Raw genomic sequence first — 23,423 nt, 5'->3', positions numbered from 1 at the left:
TTCCACTCCTTCCGGTCTGCCTGGCTTTAAGTCCGCCCCCAGTCAGTCCCCACTCAGTCTTCGCAGCAGCTCTCGTCCTCCACTTGGCCTCTTGGAGTTCCTCGTCGGGGTGCTGACTAGTGGATATTTCTGCCCGGCTGCGGCGGCCCGACTGCCCTTTTGTCTTTTCTGCGTGACCTCGGGGCAGGTCCTGGTGCAGAGCGTCGCCAAGGACGCCGAGCGGGAGGCGGGATTGCCCAGACATCTTTCAGCGAAGTGCATGTGTGTTTGTAAACCATCCTTGGCTATCGGGAGACCGCGAGGACCGGTCCAGGCTGCGGCGGAGCCGAGGGCGGGGGAGAGGCCGCGTGAGTGAGCAGAGTCCAGAGCCGTGCACCCCCAGAACTGCGCGTCTGCCCCGTGCGCCCCCGCGCGCCATGCCCAGTTGCCCCGCGCGTTCTGCTACGGGCCTGCTGGGCTCCCGCGACTTCTAGCTTCGGGAACACACTTTGATCGGGGCCATAATACCTATTGAGCTCCCCTCTTCTGCCTCGTACCTTCGCCACTGGCATCGGATTTGCAGAAGCGTGCGTGGGATCAGAGGACGGCCCTCCCCCCCCCCCACAACCGGCTCCTGCATCTTCGAGGCCATTGAAGACCCAGCTCTTTTACCGCCAAGTTCATCCTTGGGAGACAGAAGACGCGTGATCTCCTCTCCGCTGCTCTTGGGGTCTCCTTGCAGCCCTGGCCAGGCTGATTTATCCTCAGGACCTAAAGTTGCCCAAGGAGCTCCTGCTCTGCCAGAGGAGGGAGGAGAGGGAGGTGGGAGGCGTGTGCCTGAGTGGGCTCTACTGTCTTGTTCCATATTATTTTGTGCACATATCCCCTGGCACTCTGGGTTGTTAGCCCCGCCGGACACTGGGCCTCAGACACTGCGCGGTTCCCTTGGAGCATAAAGCTAAAGAAAGCCCCCAGTGACGGCGAGGAAGGAGGTGGCGGGGAAAGATGCGCGGCGTTGGCTGGCAGATGCTGTCCCTGTCGCTGGGGTTAGTGCTGGCGATCCTGAACACAGTGGCACCGCAGGCGTGCCCGGCGCAGTGCTCCTGCTCGGGCAGCACAGTGGACTGTCACGGGCTGGCGCTGCGCAGCGTGCCCAGGAATATCCCCCGCAACACCGAGAGACTGTGAGTATGCGCTCTTAGTCTTTCCCTCTCCCCAACCGGGCCGTGCACCCCTGCCTCCCTTGGAGGAACCTGGCAGCTCAGGGTCCTGTGCCTGGGGCAGCCCTCACTAGCTCTCCCACATGCGCATCCTGGGGTTGAGCTCTCCGGGAGGGCACTGGTCAGGGAAGGGCCACTGTCCAAGGAGGGGCGGGTCCCCTGGCAGCTGCGCTAGTTCTCCCTCCCCTGCTCTCGTCCCGCCACTCGCAGCTCCTTGAAGGCTGGTTTTCTGGGGCTGGGGAGCGGGTAGGTAGGGAACAAGTTCTGGAGGATGCCCTGGGCGAGTGAGACGCCACTTTGTTCTCCAGACTCCATAAACGGAGTCACCTTGCGATTGCCAGCACTCCAGGTCGGTTTCAGAGCCCAGTCCCCGCTCTTGTCGCAGGCTGGCGCGGAGGGGATAGCAGGGAGACTCAAAAGAGAGAAACTTGCCCTCCCCGATTTTGTGTCACCCTCCTGGGGGGGAAGGGCAGGAAGAAGGGGTCATGGAGTGCCTGGGAGTGCTTCTCACAGGTCGCGCGCGGGGAGAAGGGTGCCCCAGGACGGCGACAGCTCGCATAGTAGCCGCGCGCAGCCCCCCGCCCCCCACTTCTCCAGGGAGGGGAAGACGGCGTCAGGCCCCAAGGGACTTGTCTCAGCGGGCGACTGCCAGGGAGGACCGTGTCCCATCCGTTAAGCGAAGTTAGTGCTGGTTCTCCAGCGCCAACCAGCCCAACCGGGTCTTACCGCTGCGGCGACCCTGCGGCGCCCGGCTGCCCGCTCCGGCCCTTCCTGCTGAACCCCTGCGTCCCCATCCACCTTTCTGGCAGTTTCTGCGCCCCTTCACGTGGCAGCAGCTCCCCTGCCTTCCCCTCTTCGCGCTCTGTTGCCCGCAGACGTCCCCGCCTCCCTGTCTCTGCGAGTCTCTAATGAAGAAGTAAATGCAGACCCGGTGTTGACGGCCCACGCGCTCCTGGTGGGGCGCTTCCAGAGTTCAGCGAAGTGGAGCATGGAGGCCGTTCTCTTTGTGAACGCCGAGGCCGCCGCCCCGCGCCAGTCCGGCCGCCCTAGGCACGTTCCGCTCTCGCGGTTGCGTGTGTGCCAGGAGGAAGCCAAGGGCGCGGGGCTAGGCCGGCGGGGGCCAGCGCGTCTGGACTCCTCCCGCGACCTTTTTGCCCCCGGGGTGTAAGGGTTTCGGGCCGTGGAGAGGAGGCGCTCCGACCCGCACGTCTCCACCCTCGCAGCCCATTGCACTTCAACTCGCCCTTCTTATCCAACCCATTTCTCTCGCCCTCAGTTTTAAGGCCCAAGTTGAGCCCCCTTTTCCTTTGCAAACGGCTGTCTACCCCCAGCCTCACTAGGTTACCCCTACTCCTTCCTCACCTCTCCGAGCTGGCCAAATCGGGACTCTACTGGGGGTGCCTTGTCGGGATTCGATCCACATTTGTGTAGGGTTGGGGGTGGGGGTGGAGATTCATGTTATATCCAATAGCCCAACAATTTTAGAAACAACTGCATGGTACTCTGCTTAGCATGGAGAAGTGGGTTGGGTAGAAAGGAAGAGAAGCCACGCAGAATTCTGTTTTAGCATTTGTCATTTCATGCCATTCAGGACAGTTTAAAGTTTAAGCACGAACATGTATTACTCAACAAAAAGGGAATGCACTTGGGTGGGTGGGGGTGAAAGGGGAGCGTAGCAATTGAGTTTCAAGTCCTTGAAAAAATATACATCCTTATGAGAGATCAACAAAAAGTTTCCAGAAAATAGTTTACTGGGTGCTGACTTGTAAAATTGTATCATGGAAACAGTTTGAATACAGGTTTCAAAAGTGATGTTGTAGAGTCAAAGGTGATAGAGAGCTTGCTTCTATGAAGAGCATTCAAACCGCAGCAAAGCCTGGTTTTACTTGAAATGATTGGAACCAGGGCAAGTTTAGATCTTGACCTGAAATGCCAGAAAAGGAGATCGTGACTCCTGAAGGAAAAGTGCTGCAGAAATCTGAACAAAAATGTCAGGGCCTGAATACTATTTCCATTCTTGCCCCTGCTAGTAGTTTTCACTTTACAATCACAGTGGGGTTCCCTGAGCTGCAAATGAAGAGTTAAGTTTTTATACAAATAGACTTGTTGGAAGGTAAATGCCTAGAAATGCAAGTCTTGTAAGTGCAGTTATTTTGATGGCACTAATTTTTTTTCTGTGCCTTGGGAAGTTTCGCCACCATGCTACCTAAGGATAGTGTCCTGAATTTTTATACAATTTCTTCCTGAATAGCATGAGAAAATTGAGTATTTAACCTCCCGAAGGGAACTTCTTTTTGGGGGGGGGGGTGCCTAACAATTATAGTAAAATAGTAGAATACCTGTGAAATTAATATACAATCCTTATAGAAACAAAAATGGAAAGCACTCTCCCATACACAAAACACAACAAACACACACAACAAACTTTTTTGTGATAATGTAACTACTTCATTTTCTTGTCATATGCCAGCAAGAATGAACTTTGCAAATGTGTTGAGTCATTTTAAAAATATCCTTTTAAAGGTTGTCCTCTTCTCCTTCCTACATACTTTGTACACTACTTTAGTAATTGAATTAACTTTTAGTTCTGATTTACTCTAAACTTTACTTGAAGCAGGTTCACATAGAAATAAAATGGAACTTTCACTTTCTGGTTTTTCTCTTAGGGATTTAAATGGAAATAACATCACAAGAATTACGAAGACAGATTTTGCTGGTCTTAGACACCTAAGAGTTCTGTAAGTGCATCCTCTGTATTTTTTATTAATTTTTTTTAAGGTTGCATATTTTGAGTCATTGCTGGTCTCAGTTTTTATAACTATTCTGATGACAGTAACATAAAAAATTTAAAAGTTCATGGTTTCCTTTTTTGTGTGTTTATCATTGTACTACAACCTTTAATAAAAGTTGGGGCTTTTTTTTTTTAAGGTTGGAAGCATGCCACAGAACCAATAATCCAGAAATGACCTCAGATCTTTGTTATACCATACCCTAAGCGCTTTATGCATATAAAAATGTTGAATAATTGTTTTCACAAAATGAATAAGTAAAAGGAAACATTTGATACTTTTAGGATTTGAAATTAACTAAAATATTTAAGTGGATCTGTATTTTATTGTTAATAACCAAAGGGTTCTCTTTTTTTGCAAAAGTCTAATTTCAAGCATTAAAATCAACCATTCAAACTTTTCAGCAGAGTGTATAATGATCCATTGGTCATATTTTGAGTTTTTTATATTTTGTGTTTCTGTAGCTTCTATAAAATTGTTGCAATATGATTACTTCTTTAATTAGTGGGTTAAATTAGCTGTGAGTAAACCACCACTTGAGAGTCAATGTAATGTTAAATTGTTCTCACCCACAGGACTGTAAATATTGACATCCCAGTAGCCATACAGTTTTGACCATTGTGCATTCAGTGTTCTAAGTTTTAAGAGACACATTTTGGTCATTACAAATTATTCCAGTTGCTGATGTGTATCCATGTCAGAATTGAAGTATGTGTATGATGAATTACTGTATTTTGATTGGTTAAGTTGAAAAACAGTGTACCAAAAAAAGCTATCAAAGCTTCAGTGTGAAGGATTACTCTTCAGATACACTATTAGTTTAAGGGTCAGACTTTTGACCAGTAAATCTCATGAGAAACTGCATTCGTATTAAGTTTTGTGGTGCGGACCCTGCTATTTCCCTTCCATGAGTACACTCAGATATGTTATTATTAAATTTGATATTGGATCTCAACTCAGAGCAAAATTTAACTTTATAAAGGGAAAGAGTTTACAAATCTTCAGTTGCTGAATTGAAATTTATTCAGATGGTGAGTGGTAACATTAAGAAGCATGTTATATTTTGCATTTCAGTCAGCTTATGGAGAATAAGATTAGCACCATTGAAAGAGGAGCATTCCAGGATCTTAAAGAACTAGAGAGACTGTAAGTATTTTCAATTCCAAAGTTATGACAACATAACTGTGTTTTTAAAAAACACTTAAATTTCAAGCATCATGTCTTCAATTTCATGTCTTAGGTTTTGAAAATTTGCAGAAAAAGGAGGGTGAATCAGTGGTTTTCAGACTAACTTATGACAAATACAGTTCCTGAATAAATAATTCTAACTTGTAATTAAGCTCAAAAACACAGAGTTAGTTTTCTGAGACATGTATTTCCTTGATAATCATTGCTTTGGTACTTCAAGATGTACAAGCATTTCTTATTCTTCATTTGATTTGTTTTATTTGCTCATGTAGGAAGAAATGTGGTACTTTTATTTGCATTACTGGTGCATTAGGGAAGAGAGAAGTTGTGCTAATCGTTATTTTCATTTTCATGGTGGTGCTTTGTGTATCATCAGTGACATTTGATGAAATATTTTATGTTTTACTGATAAAGATTTGCTTTTTGATATTTAGCATGGTGAACGTTGTTATTGTTAATACTTTCCACAGTTGTATTTTATTCTATACTAGCTTTAAAAATATTTATTCTGGAAAAATAATCTAAAGATTATGAAAGTAAGAACTGTGTTATCATATTGTGGTCATTCAAAGTTGGTTTCCTTCCCAATAAAATTAAATGTAGACTTCAGATTTTAAGATACTTTTTTTACATATTACTTGAGGACTTTAAAAATGTTTGCAGTATATATCTGCAAAAGACAAAACCTCTGTCTGAAATAATTAAGATAAATTACAGACTTTTTAATTTGAAGTATGAATTGTATGTCTTACATGTCTTGATTATTCAGGTTTGATATGTTTGCATTTTCAAGGCAAAGAAAAGCTCTAATAAAAGCAGCAACAATTATTTTAATAAGTTTTCATGCCTGCCTTAATCACTTTAAGTAAAGATATTTTTTTCAAAAAATAATAAAATCTAACGTTCATTTTAGGCTTAACACATATTCAGGTTCACTGGGCAAAAGGGCAGAAGTTAATTCCCTGTAATTGTCCATAAGAAGAAAAATGGTTTGTCCCCTTCCAAGATATTTATAAATATTAAGACTATATTTTTATCACCTCAAGTAAAACACAGAAATGTCTACTTTATTTTACTATTAGCCTTTCTCTATGATAAATATTACAGTACAAGGACTGTAATTGTGGAATTCAAAATAAATTTTAAATCACTACTTTCAACTAATTTTAGAGGGAAATAAAAATCGGTAAACATTTGGTTGCATTCATAACAAAGCTTATAAGTTCATAGCCTGTCTCTAAATATATAAAAAATACTCTGAAAGTATTTATTGTTTGATCTCCTTCATAGACTGTATGATTAGCTAATTCCTAGTAAGTAACTTGCAAAGATAGTTTAATCTTTAAGAAAACATCAATATCATTCAAATGTTTGCTAAAATGAATAGATAATTTAAATTGTCATTTAAACTTTATGTTTTCAAGAATAACTTTTAGTCTTCACAGGAAAGTATCTTGAGTTTGGTTGCTAACTTCCAAACCATTGAAGGAATTTTGATCGCTTTTTTTGCGGTCTCTATTTTGGTTATATTGTTGTTTTAAATATTTTCAGGAACACTAGAACTAAACAAACTTTCTCATTCTTTTTCAAGTCACTTCGGAGTGTTGTCTGAACTTTCATCTTGATTAAATTAACTTTTCCTAAAACTTATTAACCAGATGCTACATGCTCTGAAATTTGATTAGAGTTGTAAGTAGGTACTATTTTTTGACTTTTACTTCCTCTGGGAATGTCACTTCATCTCAGAACAATTTTCTATTCTACTAAGACTAAGTCAGATGTTTCAGAGTGGGAGGAGGATTTGTAATTTTGAATGAAAACTAATATATATGCAGGACTTCTTTAAATCACCCCAGCTGTTGGCCAAGAGCAAATATTTCATATTTGTGAGGAAAAGCTGAGAAAATTCCTTTTGTTTACAACTGCCAAGTCCATCTGATGGAAGCACATTGTTATCTGACAGCCAATTCATCTCCTTGGGACTCTGGAATTCAAAACCATTTCTTAGGAACATTGTGGATACACTTTTCAAATATTTATTTTTTTTTTAAATACATTAAATGGTAAGGCAGGTTTGCTAAGGAATGCATTCAATTTATTGTGAAACAAACTATTTTAAATTTTGTTCAGTGTATTGATTTAAAAAATTAAAAAAACAAAAAACAAAAAAACAAACTACCCAGAGAGTTCCATAATCAAACTGCTATGGCCTATGGTATATATCTTTATTTTAGTTAGTGTCATTAACACCAAAAAATTGCTTGCTTTTTCAAAAAGCTGCAAGAGACAATGTGAGAGACAAGAAGAAATCAATAAATTAACTTTTTACTATGTATTGTGTAAATTTATATGGTTTTTAACAATTTAGTTGTGAAATTTAAAATTGGAACTCCAAATTATGAAAAAGGTGTACAATTAGGTTTATGTTGTAAATCCCATTTATATACTGAATAGTGATTTAATTTTTATTCCTTGTATGAAGAACAAAATAAAATAAAAACATTAATTTTATTCGTGTGTAATTTATGGTTTTAAGTTGTTTTCATTTTAAAATGATAAAACAATTATAAATTACATTTTGTGAATATTTCATAGTTGTAAGTTTTTCTTTTTATTTTATCTTATGTTGATGGACTTTTAACTTGATCTATAGAAAAATCTGAAAACAGAAGATAAATATCTGTACCTTTTTTAAAAATTCAGCTTTTTAGTCTGCAAGAAACAGTCATGTTGTTGATTTGAATTTAATTGTAGCATGGAATGACAAAGTCATTATTTGCAAATCAAAGCATTATAGCTATAAAAGATAGTTTTCCCTTTCAAAGAGTGGATGAAATACATTTTCAGATAAACTGTCAAGAAGGAGTTAATTGTAACATACCTCCTCCTTTCTTTTCTCCTCCTCTCCCTCCTTTCCTTCTTTTCTTCCCTTTTAGTTTCTTTCTTCCTTACCTCTCTAACTAGCTCCTTCCCTCCCCTGCCCTTCATTCTCTTGCAACATGAGATGACACATCATTGTCAGAATGTGGTTATGCATCACTGTAAAAGGAGGAAGTTGTAATCATGTCTGCATTCCATGAGCACACATTATTTTCTGTTTTGACAGTTTGTTTCTGCACTCTCAGACCTAACATGTGCAGAGTCATATTTCCTAGGATGCTCTGTATTGCCAGCGGTACCTGTTTATCTGGGATGAAAATGAAGCCTTCAGAATGTGCCTCATATAGATTGTATTAGCAGATCTCCTGTTGCTTAATCAAAAAGTTTTTCAAATGAAATGTGCTATACCTAGATGGCCAGTTAATTCAGTGGAAATTCGGAAAAAAAGGTCACATATAACCTGCAGTAAGAATCAGGACACTTAGGAAGTATATTTCTTTTATATACCTCAAGGAAGATACCTGTGTATATCTGCAATAAATACTCCATGCAAAATTATTAATTTGAGATTTTTTTGAGGCTGCATAATGTCCTAGAGGGTTAAAAAAATAACACTGGGACCCAGCAACGCTGTGGGCTTGTGTAAAATTCTGTTGTTCACACACAGTTTATGGGGTTAGATACTACAGTCATTCAGTTGTATTTTATGGCCTTTTAGGGGGACCCAGACCATGTCGGGGTTCCACTAGTGAAAATAATCTTCTTTTGAAAGTTCCTTGATAATACAAATGCAAAAGTATGAGAAAGTTTTTGAAAATGTTTAGGGTTGTTATGGGACATTGTATTATTTACTCTAACACTGAAAAGTGAAATGCATATATGCATAGGTTATGTTGGTAAGAATCAGTAGCATACTGTAAAAAGTCTTGGATATTAGGCTTTGTGTGAACACTGAAACTATCTTATACCCTTAAAATAAGGAAATTGTGGAAATAATAAAGGCAAGCGTGTGGAGTGTTCATCTTTTCCCACCAATACTTGGTAAATGTGTGCTTTTAAGACCAATACTGCTTTAACTTCTCCTAGTGTTAGTATAATTGGGTTTGAAATGACATTTTTCTCACTAGCTTTGTCATTTGATACTCATTTATGCTTGAAAATGAGCTCGGAAAATATTATTATGATAAAGCCATGTAAGGAATCTTGAGCAGTCAAGCTGTTAACTGAGACATTTAAATTTTCCACCAAGTTGATATAAAGAAAATATTCTTTTTAAGTTAGAAAAGTCTAAGCCCCTTTACAGTGGCGCCTACATTTGACTAAACACTACACTGTAATGAGATGGTATGTAAAAGACACATTTGTTGAAGGTGATGCTGAATTAGTTCTCCCTGCATACACATAACACCCCTAAGCAGGGGACAGACAGTGTGAGTGAGGCTGAGGAAGTATGATGTGGTAGGTTTTTGTTGTAGGTCTTTACACATGAGTTCAAGTAGAGAATATGTTGTGGAACAGGTCTGAAAGAAAGCATCATTTATCCTCTGTTCATCAAGGATCTGGACATATTCTCTGTTCATCAAGGATTAGTCTCTTCTGACTAATCCGACAAGTTTATAGGCAACACATAACACATACCTTTTCTTAACAGAACGACAGTTTAACGGTGCTAATCTCCTTGGAAAAGAATGCCAGCCCATCTCAAAAGAATTGTTTTCTGGTATCTTTCCACACAAGTTTAAAATCATGGCAGTCATTTTCTTGGAAAGTCTCTTTAAAGGACACGTCAAACTCTGTGACAGAGGCTGCGTATGCACATAGCATAAAATATAAATGTTCTAAAAGATAGAATAGCCATTATATGCCAGTGATGTTCACCTATTTATAAGCAACGTGGTCGATTTTAAATTAGGTTTACTGACGCTGGTCGTAGAAAGCTTTAATCCCTGTGCACTGTTACAAGTTTTGCAGAACATTGAATCCATCTGAGAGAGTTTCTCATGCAACATTTTTTATGGGCCTTGAGGTTGAATGGTGGTGAGAAGGCTCGTTTGCTCTTTGTGGACCATTTTATAAATTCTGAAGCAGCGAGGGTGTTTATTTTTCCCACATCTGTTTTGGGTCCTCTTTTGTGACAGTGTTTGCTGGATGCCGTTTCCTTTATACCTCCCCTGAAATGAGTAGTTTAGTTTGCACTGTTACAATGTATTTGTGGAAGTAGCCAATGTCAAATATTTTACGTTTAATTCCCTCTCTCCTTTCTTTTGGATACCTTTCTGCTTGAATTATGTCTTCTAGACTGAATTTCACAACTTCACATGGAAAGAGACATTTCTGCATGGACTTCATATATATTGCCGTTACCTTTTTTCAAACCAAGTGTTATCTGCTGGACTGGAAAGCATATTGATGAAAATGCTTTCAGAACGAAAACTTGATAATAGGGCTGTGATTTGATCTCATCAATATTGCTTTACTATAATATTTACAGAAAATTATTTGGATGTCCTCTCTACGGTGTCCATACACTCTGAATACAGATGGACAGTTTTGGAGCAGGGGCTCTGTGCTGCTGTTTGAGGTTCTAGAGTAAAAGCACAGAATGTGGATTATCTAGAAATCCCTGTTCTTCGACATCTTATTTTATCTGCTGATGCTTGGTGTCTCATGGAATACCAGGCAAATACACATTGGTTGTACTGTTGATTATGCTCTCTAACCAGATACAAGCTCCCCTTTCTCCTTTTGAAATCAGAAACGTTAGGGAAGAGTGATATCAGAAAACCCTTGGTTTCAATTCCACTGAGTGATCTTGATCACCTTGCTTCATCTTTCAAAATTTCAGTTTCCTCATCTTTAAAACAGGGATAATCATGATATCTCATAGTGGCAATAAGTAAGATAATGTACATAGTTTCACAAAATGCTGGGCACAGAGCACTTAAATAACTATTATTCTACATTTCAACATACCTCTCTTATTTCTCAATTGTTGAGATTAGGAATTATTTTATCTTAGCTGCTAAAGTGTATATATGATCCATTTGGCTTGTTACAGTCATATTTACATTTTTTAAAAATGTTCTTCCTAACAAGTATATGGTCAACAGAAGAGATGTGAAGAAAAGGTAAACAACCCTTCAATGGTTATTTCAGAGTATTTTTCATAGTCTCTCTGAATATGTAGAGAAATACCAGGAAATAAGGGGACAAAAGAGTAAGCAATATTTTGCTAATAAGTGTTGACATCCCTAGCAAGGAATACAAGGGATTAAGTTATCACTGAAATCACTGCTGAAAATGTAAACTTTATTTTATTTACATTATGCAAAATAAATTTTAAGATCTGTGCTTTGAAAATGTTAGAATAAAAACATTTTTATAAGAGAAGTCAAAATTTACCTGAGAAGGTGGCAAAAGAGGGGGCTAAATAGTTTTATGCTTGATTATTCATGTAGGAGAAATAGGAGGTTAGAAATGGTAGGCTTTAAGGCAGCATTTATCAAACATTTATTACAGACCTAGCACGCTGCTAAAAACACCTTATATTTACACTGACAAGTAAGTAAGGAGCACAAAATTTTACTGGCTTTGGTAAAACTGTTCTCATATTACGTTTTGAATTAGATGGAAGGTTGTGAATATTAATTGAATTTAGGTGAAAGTTGCAAAAAGTAAGAGACTATAACCCCTGCTAAAGGACAAGAGTCACAGACGCAGCTGGCAGATAATAATTCAAAACAATGTTTGTCAATATGTTCAGGCTGCCCTTCAAATTGAGGTTGTTAAGAATCAGTATTTGAGAGGCCAGTGGTGTTTTGTGCGATGCAGAAAGATCATTCACTCCTCTGAAAGTCAGACTCAAAAATAGCTGGTAGCACAGAGCAAACAGTTACTGGAATCCCTTCTCGTCTTTGCCCTGGGAGAAAGTATCTCAGAGACATACATTACACACCTTTCTGAAACTGTGAATTGCCATCTAGAGAATTATCAAGCGTTTCTGGAATCTTATGGGCAGATTCCATCGAGGGGTGAGGACACATGACTTAGATATCATTATATCTCTGTCTCTTCTTTGACACCATTGAGTGTCTGTGCTCTGAACAATGATAATTGACTCACCTGGTCTGTTTAACAAAGCTAATTTATGTTGGCTCCCATAAGTAATCCTCTGTGATATCTTTAATTCACTACATGCTGTTTCCTGTTCTACCATCAGATTTAACTTCAACTCGTTTATGTTAGAGATCTTATTCTGACACAATCATCCTCAAGCTGTTAAGCAAATTTCTGTCACATTAAAAGCTAGGCTACTTTTTCTCTAGCTCTGTTTAGTAATTGTTATATACCTTAATAGTCTTAAAAAGAAGTTTAAATTTTAAATAAGTGTTCTTTAATTTAAGGGTTTAATTTCTGGTGATTGTACAAGCATCTATCCTTTAAAATTTTTATTTATTTAATATTTTGAAAGTTTTTTGCTTTTTATGTTAGTATTTGTATAACCATTTAGCCTTAGTATGGATGGAAGAGAGAATAGAAAAAGTGGAGGCAAACGTGTCTTCATACTCCTTTAAAGACAATAAAAAGGAAACGTATACTGTTTTGTTGTATCCATATTACCACATTCCTTACTGTTATCTGTCCTTTTTGTGTGATGCCACCTTGTCTTATCCTAAAAACAGAAATGTATCTGGTGGGTTTAGACATATAAAGATCACTCATAATAACTTTCCTGAAATAATTATAAACCACTTGAATTCAGAGGGGAGTGCTTCATATATATTTTCATTTTTTTTCTGAAATTTAAAATACCTAATTTTCAACAGGTGTTTCAAACCGTGAGCTGAACATAGAGCTAGCTTTTTTAAAAAATAAAACTTTGTTTTATTTACAATTGCTTCGTTCATAGATACTTAAGAAATGGATCAAATAAATCTATGTTTTGCCTCAGGGAATATAGGTGAAAAGGAAAGCTTCAGCATTATATTATTCTGAATTATTGTTTAGGAATGTTTAGACTGTATTTTTTCCAGAAGAGTGATTCAGAGGGCATGTTTTAGTGTCACACCACCTTCATTCAGGCCCTAGCTTTATATCTTTGAACTCTGCTCTTCTCTCCAGAACAGCAGTGAGAACTGTACTTACTCACGGGGATGTGGTGAAGAGTGAATGAGATAACTTGTATAAACCTCTCAGAATAGTGACCATCACCTAGTAAGCTTATTACTTACACAGTGAATTAGAATATGTGTTAGCTATTACTTACACAGTGAATTAGGAACCACTAGGAATAAGAAAAGGATAATAATTGTGAAAAAATTAACACTTCTTGTATCCAACCTGAAAAATCTGCTTTCTCACAATATATGAAACTATACTGATGTAGACCCGTTAACAAGAAAGCTGGTAGCAGCTGTTGTTCACTTATATATCTGAATTTGTTTAAACATACTGAATTCTTTCCAGCTTCTAGGTGATGTTGAGAATCACATCACCAAGGATGTTGATGGAATGGAAAGGAGGAAACTACTGTCTGGGACATGTGAAAGCAGGTTTGACAGCCAGAGAGTGGCATCAAACTCAAGGCAGGTGCCTCAGGGAGAATGCCAGAGGAATGTTGGCTTAATACAAAATGTAAATGCTAGGGCCTTGCTGAAATATATCAAAATACTACACAACGCTGTTCTCATTCAGCATTTCCTAAGAACCTGCTAAGGGCCAGAGATTAGGAAATGTTGACTGAGAGCAGGCTGCTCTCTTTGGCTTTTCATATGGTTCAAAACTTACTAAGTGCCAGGGCAGAAGGGAGGGAATACAAAGCTTTAGTCTTTATGCTTGAAGAGCTCACAGTCTAGTGGGAAAGGGACCAGTACATGAATAAATATTACACAGTGTAAGGGACCCTTACTTATCAAATGCTGTGGGGACACAGCCAAGAGAAGCACTAACTTTTTGTGGGAGAATCAGGGGAAGGTTCACAGAGGATGTAAGAAAGCACCATTTGGAGAAAAGGAGAAGCACTTCATAAAGAGAATTGCCTCTGCAGGACCCAGGGGTTTGCCGAGAGTGCTTGCTCTGGCTAGAGAATAACAAATGAGGCTGGTAAATCTGGTGGTTTGGATCACATCATGAGAGCACATTTCTGCTATTTTAGAAATTGGAATTGGCTCTTTGGACAATGGAGGTCCTTCCAAGAGTGGTTGCATTCCTAGAAAAAAATCTCATTACCACTGTTGCAAATATTTGTAATCTGTTTTTAGAGGGAAATATAACAAAGTAACAATCTGCATTTCATTGAAATTGTATAATGCTAGACTTTGGAAGTACACTTTCTTCAAAATCATACCTAACAGAGAACAAATAAATAAAAGCTTTTGATTTGACTTTAAATTTTACCTTGTTATGCGCTTCATTCAAAAAAATAGTGTAAGTGGGAAGTAAATTCACTCTTTTACCACTAATTTTACTATTTGCCCCTACTTGTCTTGGCATACATTTTATTAGTATGCATTTTATTAGGGCCTAAGAATGTTTCTGTAGATGACCAACTTCCTTCTGAGTTCACATAAAGTTATGGTGCCATCATTGCTTCATGGCATTTTTTAGAATGGAAAGAAGTTCTGAAGTTTACCTGGTCTAGCTTCTCGCTTACAAACAGGATTTTAAAAAATTATATCATTTTCCAAAAAAAGAAAAAAACCAAAAACCTCATAGCCTCTGCTTGAATACATTTTGAGATAAGGAGTTGAGAGTTTCCATTTCTTAATAGCTAGTTCTTAGAAAGGTCTTCTGTATAATCGAATTTCTTAGGAATTACAATCCGGGGGTCCATTTCTGCCCTCTGGAGACTAAATAAGTATAATTCTGCATCTGCCCGATGACCCTTTCAATATGTCAAGATTGATATGCCCTCTTTTCCTGTCCCTTTTGATACTTATCTTTAAGACTTAAGAAATGCCTCTGCTTTCCTCAGTGCGGCATTACTTTCAGAACTATATCCAGAAGCTATACTATATAATATGCCTCTATCCCTCTCGAGCTAGGCAGCTTGTAAGTCATTTGAGTGCAAAATGTTACATCAGCTCTTTATCGTTTTATTTAGATTTGGGAAAAGCAGAGAAATAGACAGTTATTTTAAATTAAACGTTAAATTGTACACTTAAAACAGATGGGATTGGGATATGACTACATCAGAGATAGTATTTGCCCACTCTTTCTTTAACAGGTGTGCATACCAAGCATCAGGGCTTAAATTGAGTTAGAGTTGGAATCACACTCTTCTTTAAAACATTTACAACATTCCAATTTACTTAGACATTTTAAAACATTACTTAAACAGATTTGACGCCACTATTAGTTATACTGCTGAGCCTTAAATTCAGTTAAGGATTGGAAGCTGTGGGTTGAGGTTTGAACTCTGGGTTGGTTATTCTCCTGATTTTGCCTATGGGACAAATCATGCCGACAATTTCTCACACCTTTTTTTTTTTTTTCTCGCAACTAAATGAAAAGCTAACAAAATTAAAATTTCCATCTCCCCACAATTCCTTGGCTGAGATTTTAGGCCAATTGGGACTGTGTATGGATTATTTTAGACACCATTTATTGTGGTATTTCTGCTGGATATTGAAGTCACCTACCTTAGGCGCCTAAGACTGAGTCACAAAAATCCTTTATTGTTGTGTATATTCTGGTTGACTGATGTTGCACAGGATTTGAGTTTGGAGTTTAGACTCCAGTAATCATCATCATAGTAAGCACAATGGAAAACTGCTTTAAAGAGTCATGTAACAAAAGGTGTAACCAACTTTTGATTTGCAATGCTTGAATTCTCTTGAATGTCATTTCATTCTTTTCTGAAATACAGGATGAGGCATGACACTACCAAATCACAGTCTCATTGTTGGGTATTTTCTGTGTAACATAAGCTTTGTTTTTGTTTTCTCTAAAGGCGTTTAAACAGAAATCACCTTCAGCTGTTTCCTGAGTTGCTGTTTCTTGGGACTGCGAAGCTATACAGGCTGTAAGTAGACACAAATAGTTATTGTTGCTTTGGGTAGTACCTTGTGTTTTATTAAATGTATTTTGGATCTGTTTCTGTGTGCTTTCCTGGAATCTATGCATCAATAGATTAATGGATTAAAAGTTTGTGTTTTTTTTTTCTTTAGGAAATTTATGATTTGTTTTCTAGTGGTTGTTTTATTTGGTTAGGATTTAGCGGTTGATGTATGTGATACGGTAATTGGATTATTATTGTTATTTTTGGTAATGTGATGATGGCAAGATTTACCTACTTTTTAATGGAAATGTTTGATTAAGTTCTGAAGGGAGAAAATTGCTACTGTGCTTCCTCTTAAGAGGAAGCTGGCAGTGTGTTCTTGTAAAGTTGAGATTTTTAATGTTAGCTTTTTTGGTATTGTTTCTGGGCTCAAGTAGTAGTGTTTATTAGTCCGAAAATATTATTATAAGGTATTTAAAGAGGGCTGTAAATTTCCTCTTAAATGTTTCCTTTAAAGCCAGAGTTTCAGCCTCTGCAATATGAATGACTGTATGGCAAGGTTTTCATATTAAATACGTCATAGACTATTAAAGGAAGTAATTCCTTAAAGGAGCATAATGTGAGTATTAGGGGGAATCACTTTTTCCTCCCTGGAATGCTTTTGCACTGACCTAATGTGTAATAGTGAAAACACATTTTTGAAAGCATTTAAAAATGAGATTTTCAGCCATATGAATGACTTTGTGCAGATGGGAGATAAGCTACAAAGCTTTGGAAAAATAAATAGCAATGATTATTGAGGTACATGCATGTTGTGAAAAAACTGCTGGGATGTATAAATTGCTCCATTAGCCCCCACCTGGATGGTGGGAGTCCCATATGGTACTATTTGTAGAGAAAGTGAGCATATTTCCTTTTTCTGAATTTGTCTTTGTAGCCTACTAGTTCAATATAGTTATCAATTCCAGAAGTAGGAGGACTGTCCTCTCACACCCTTCACCCCCAAGAATAGCCAGGATCTTTGTTAATGTCCTCCTGAAATCTTAACAACCTTAACTTACTATGGGGAGGTATTCCCCAGCTGACAGACCAGATCTTCTCTCCAAAGTCTTTCCTGACTTTGTTCCTCTAAGGATAGTTAAAATCACCTGACATTTTTCTCTCCTTTTTTGTGTTCCCTGCTGCTCAATTGGCCCAATTTAAGTAAATTTAAAAAATCAAATAAAGAAACTTTGGAACTGCATTTTTAACAAAAATTATCTAAGAACTATTTTTACTAAGGAAATAGGATGTAGGTTTGCCATAAAGATTATATGTATGCATATCAGTAGATAATTATATCTAAATATTTGTGCTTAGTTTCTAAAAAGGGTCATAGAATTGGTTTTGATAGTATTTCACTTTCAGCTTTAGTTATTGTTGACTGAGGAGATTTTTTAAGGAATCGACTTGGATTAATTTCCCCAGTTTAAGGTGGTTTAATCCATTGCAGAATCCTTCATCAGCAAATTATATTCTGCTTGACATTTTGCCCTCTTTGACAATATTACATAGGAGACCAAGAGATTTTTTTTTTATCTTTTGTTATGATTTTATAACTTTATGCAGCAGCTATATGAAAAAAGACTTGAAATCTTTAAGTGAATTAAAGAAACAGAATCCATAAACCTATGACAGCATTTCCTAATTAATTAAATGCATGTTGGAAAATGGGGACACAGGCAGCTAGAAAATGTGTTCAGATTTTTTAATGTGTCTTTCTGGCTCAAAGGATTTGTCCTGGGGAGTAATAACAGCTAAAGCAACGTTTGTTAGGTGGAACTGGTTACAAGATGTGAATATTTTTATGTTTCAGAAGTTATGTAACTTGATGGCCTAACATTCAATATTGACGAAGTGAATCTCTTTACGTGAGATTTGACATCAGATTTAGGCACTAGGTGTACATAGAAAACTAGAGGTGGAATTTTTATTTGCATCTTCAAGTCAGGAATCTTAATTTGAGTTAAGGAACTGTTGCCTCATCTGAATTAGACTTGGGTGAATTGTTAAGAGTACTTTTTCTCTCGAAAGGATAAGTTATAAGCTGCACGTGACCAGTTCATGATGGTGATTATTAATTAAATTAAACAACTGCCATTGGAAGTCTTTAATAAACAAAGGAACACACACTTGTGAAGCTGACTACTGGCTAGTGTAATTATGAAAAGCAAGGGTACAAGTTCACATTTTCTTCATATAATACAGATGCCTAGTAGCTCACCTGAAACAAATATTCCAGCAGATGGGAAAATGTGCACAAATCTATATGCACAACATCCTTTATAATGCTCATTTAAAAACATAGTTTTTCCCAAGAAGGACAAGTAACAGAACAAAGGATATGGAATTTTTGACAAATAATGGGGAAAAATGATAGGACAAGGAAAGTATTTGATAGTTGATATATGTATGATTGTTTTATAAATATATATAAAAATATATAAGTATATATGATATAAATATGTTTATAGAATATATATTTTGACATTTGTATAATATATATATTTAAACATAATATATTATATATGTAATATAATATATAATTTATATAATATATTATATATAATTTATATTTATATATAATATACATTTTTATAATTTATATATATAAAGCAAGCCATATTTGCCCCTACTGTCTAATGCAGTAGAGGCATACTATATGCAGAACTCATAAAAAAACAAATTTAGGATTTACTTCCTCTGTATAGGTTGTTCCGAGATACGAATTAATATTTCAATTTCTTTATTTTCTTAGTTATTGTATACTTTATTCGTACTTAACACTATGTTTTCCCAGGTTTATCACTAATTTAAAAGTCTACTGGTTTAATATATAGTTTATACACTGAAGTTTGGTTTTTCACATTGTTGGCTTAGATGAGAGCTTGTTGGATATACTGGACCTTGTGTTGCTTTTCTTTGAGCTTTGGAATAAATAATCACCATTTGACTAGTGGCTGAAAATAAGATACCAGGGGAAGAAGCACACATGCTTTTCACAGACTCTGAATGCAATATAAAAGAAAAGGAGGGTATACTGTATATGAATTATGATTCGACACGCTTGGTTGCTGCTAGCGGCCAAATATGCTTTTCCTTTGCTGTCTGCTCCAATTTCTCTTTGGACGGGTTGAGAGAGCACTACATGTTCAGGTCAAGATGTTTGCTCAGAAATAGTAGTACAGTTGCAGCTGTGTTTGTTGGAGTAGGAGACTAGTTTAAATAGCATTACCATTTATCCAGTCCATTAACAGAACTCTGTAAAATAATACCAACTCTGCATAAACTACAGGACAGTGTAATAAAATTACAAGCACTTGTTGACAGATGGAAAGTGTAAGTAAAGGGAAACTAAAATAAGGGACGATAGGTTGGAGGTTAAAAAAAAAAAAAAAAAAGCCTGCATGAAGTTTTCTTAACTTATAGACTCTATCTTCCCCTTTGCTCCTCCTCCAAAATCAAGGTTGCATTTTTTTTTTTTATGAACCTAAGAGAAGAGGAAATTATTTTTAAAGAAATCTGGAGCTGGTTAACTGAAGAAGAGATTGCAGGGAATTTTGAAACAGTTAATTATGATTGATTGAAATTTATGAGTACTAATACAAATCTTCCTGAAAAGTGTAATCTTAAAAGAGGCTTAGGAGTAAGTGATTCACACTTTCTGTTGAGTTTGCGACTACTAATCTGGACTCATTAAAGAGGAATTTCATTGGTAGTACTGCGGTTAGACATTTGGTTATAAATATTTGTTTTGTGGTTTTCGGTTTATTTCTTTGAGTATATTATATTTACTGAGACTTCTAACATAAGCTTAAGTATCCAAAGCACTTTTTAGAAACTCATTTTTCACTTTTATCTGCCAAACCAAACCAAAGCTAAACAAACAAACAAAAAGAACTGCATCTGTCCCAAGGACTCATTTTCTCTACTTTGAATAAAAACTTTTTACTTCTGGTTCTCAAGTGCCATTCATTATTCCCCAGTGAGTTTTGGAGTGACTAAATTATCTAACATTAGGAATGGTATTTTTAAGGCCCAGAACTCTCTTTATGGCCTAGTGAATACTTACCTGAGACAAATAGATTTTGACTGCTTGATTTCATTGGCCGGGTCATAATTCTTTATCTGTCAGATAGGATCTCAGATTCTCAACATTGCTTTTGATAACTATAATAATTGGGACTTTCTTTCTTAAGAGGAAAACTTAATTTTTTATTAAGGTAATAAATTAATTTGTTCAGCATAAAAATATATATAATTAAACTGTCTTTATTTTCCTTTCCATCACTGCCATAGGAGGAGCCTTAGTTTTTGTTTCTTTAATAGTTATAAGAGCAACACAAGTTCATTGTTAAAAAGATTTAGGAAAATCAGAAAAAATAGAAAATAGGAAGTAAAAAATATCTGTTATCTCACTACGCAGATATAGCCATTACTATACTTATCAATTATTATCTTAGAATTATTTTTATGATTATGCATATAAATGCTACTTAGATGCGTATTATGAAAACTTTTTTTTTTCTAAAACCCCAGGGTCTAGTATAAGGCTTGACCTTTAGAAGCTCTCATTAAGTGTTTGATGTATTGAATTAAATCTCTGTTGGGTTCAGGATTTGTAACTTGAATGAGCAAATAGTAACTCTGGGATAGCATTATAAATAATGGAGAACCAAATTAAATTTAAAGGATAACTTGGTCAATTAAATGTTTGATCCCCCTAGGTTCCTCAAACATTGAAGTGTTTCAGTAGATACAACACAGTCAAAATGATCCATTTTTCACCTAAGCAAAATATACCTTAATTTAATAAAATGTCATATGAAACTAACTCCCTAGCTCTTGGATGTCGGTTTAGTCTCATAGGTTTCTTGGAGTCAACCGTAAAAGCAGGATACAACAGAGGAGCCCGTGTACAAATTTCTCTTGAATTAATTTCTGCCAGCTCTGATTAAAGTGTGGACTACTAGAGAGGTGTCAGGTGCCATAGTTTCCTGCTTCATTTTACTCTTGGCCTGTTTGGCCCCTGCCACAATAAATCCGACAGTGGTTGTGCAGGAATTGCAGGTTGCAGTTGCTACGGTTACTGTTGTTCAGCCAGACCGACATCATTACTCATCTAGCGTGCTGCCATGATAGCTACCGCTGGTTTCTGTTGCTGAGACTGCCAGAGAGCTTCGTGTGCTAAGGGTGAAAGTTCTGTCGAAGGTGGCGTCTGTGTTCTAATTTGGTGTAAGGAAACACTATCTGAATTATATACTGATACTTTGCTAAGGGGAACAGATTGACTCGGTATCGAGAGAGAGAAAACTTAGGAAACTGTTCACTGTCAGTGATTAAAACACCAAGTCCCTCATTATTTAGGTAACTTATTAATTACTTACTGGGCCCAAGGGACTCTGTTTTTGCCACTTAAAAAATAGAGACATACAAGGAGTATTGCATTTAAAAAGATTACCACTGTATAAACAAAACTTTATTTTCGAATAGGTAGACAACAGACTTGATCTATGGATATCTGAACACAGCTCAAAATAGCCGTTATCACTTGTCATGAAAGAAATAAAAGTGCAAAGCCCTGAGCAGGACCTACTGTTACTTTTTTTTTTTAAATCAACGTGTAATCCTGTGATTTAAATGTTCTAAATCCAATGAAGATTCAGATTATATTTGAGATTTTGCCAGATCTAGTGTTTATGGTTTTTACTTCAAAGGGATTACTGATAGACTTGTTGCTGAAGAAAGCCAACAATTGTCCAGTTTCTGCTGTTGCCAGCACACAGAGTGGGCCTTCTGAGTGTGAAATCCACAGCATAGCTCATAGCATAAGAAAATCAAACGCAAGAAGGTTTCCCCACCCCCCACTCAGCTGTACTTATTTAAACGGCTGCTTTCACAAATGCAAATGTTTCTAACCCCACCAACAAGTACTCATGGTCTGCCAACTTGAATTTGTAGAATACTGTGATCGATGCTCAGGAGGGAAACTAACAAAATATGTGGCTCCATAGAATATGTGGTATTTGTGGGCCTCAGCTGTTGCTAACATCTGACCTATACTATGTAAATTAATGCCTAGAGAGTTCATTGAGAGTGATCAAATACGTGAATTTAAGTATATCATGTTCATGTAAAAAATATATTGTATACACATCATCAGGTAATATTTTAAAGTTTGTAAATAATGAAATTGCCACTACAATCTCAATGTTACAATTTTGGGGATTGAAATTTACATAAACATTATTTCTAGGAATAAGGGTTGATAGGGTTTTAGTTATATTTAGTTAATTTTAGTGTATTTACGTTATGTTTTAAGACACCGAAATCAATTACTTTCTATCTTAAGGGAGGTTGTGTAAAATGATAGTATTTAAATGCCTACTGAGATATTTGCGGTTCTGTTAACTTTGGAAGTCAGTGGACAACCGTATTGTCGAGTTTTTTTATCTGTAAAATGGGAAGGATCATACTATTTACCTTCTGGGGATAGCACAGTAAAATTTAAATTCCTATTCAAAAGAACGTTGTAAATTTTCAAGATGATAGAAATTATATTTATATTATTGTCATCCTTTCATTGCAAGCAAGATGGAAATAATAGTCACTCAGATGTCCTTGCAACTTGCCCTCAGTCAGCAAAGTTCCTGATACTATTGCACAGCCCTCTTGCATTTATCCTTACTGTAGTAACACATAAATATGTGTAGTCACATTAATTTTCCTACTGCAGCAAATTGACATAAAATGTGCATTTGTACCGTGTTATTTCTCTTTACTTGGCTGCAGAAGGTACATTAGGGCCAGGATATTCTTAATGAGATCTCTTCATGCTCTCCCAGTTGATGATTCATATAGTTTTAAAATTCATCTATAAAATAAATTACGGATAGAAACAAAAAGACAGTGACTCAGAAACTATTTATGTTAGCGCATATATTTAGATTGCTGTTTTAATGATGTGTTTTTCTGAATGACAAATGAAGGAAAAATACAAATGTTAGAAAATGCCGAGTAAACTCCTTCAACTATCGGTAAAGTATGCTGAAAGTTGTTCAGAAGATTTACGTATGTTGCTAAGGAACATTTTCACTACTAATAAAAGTTTTATTTTTTAAAAAATACAAGATTAATCTGTTAGCCTTGTAATATGTACATGTGATTTGGTCTATGGAACATTGTCATCTTTATATAAATTGCATAGGTGATTTTAAGTGCATTTTTAGACTACTAATCATGTCAAAATCCAGTAAAAATTGCAAATCTTTTAGCACTTTAAATCTAAATAATGTTACATTATGAGACAAGTTTGAACCAGAAGTCATT

General features: G+C 37.0%; 1 protein-coding gene across 4 annotated transcripts in view; it reads left to right on the top strand.

Moving 5' to 3' along the window:
• Positions 1-734: 734 nt before the first annotated feature.
• SLIT2 (slit homolog 2 (Drosophila)) overlaps positions 735-23,423 on the top strand; it is a 362,556-nt gene continuing 339,867 nt past the window's right edge. For all 4 annotated transcript variants that reach the window (XM_011994270.1, XM_011994268.1, XM_011994269.1 and 1 more), the window contains exons 1-4: positions 735-1,163; positions 3,866-3,937; positions 5,063-5,134; positions 16,008-16,079. In XM_011994270.1, coding sequence (XP_011849660.1) covers positions 985-1,163; positions 3,866-3,937; positions 5,063-5,134; positions 16,008-16,079 — 395 coding nt within the window. In that variant the 5' untranslated portion in view covers positions 735-984. The remainder of the gene's footprint in view (positions 1,164-3,865; positions 3,938-5,062; positions 5,135-16,007; positions 16,080-23,423) is intronic.

This window comes from Mandrillus leucophaeus, unplaced genomic scaffold, assembly GCF_000951045.1.
Source record: "Mandrillus leucophaeus isolate KB7577 unplaced genomic scaffold, Mleu.le_1.0 Scaffold449, whole genome shotgun sequence".
Lineage (NCBI taxonomy): Eukaryota > Metazoa > Chordata > Mammalia > Primates > Cercopithecidae > Mandrillus > Mandrillus leucophaeus.
The sequence above is the reverse complement of the archived record's forward strand: the minus strand, read 5'-3'. Positions and strand labels throughout refer to the sequence as shown.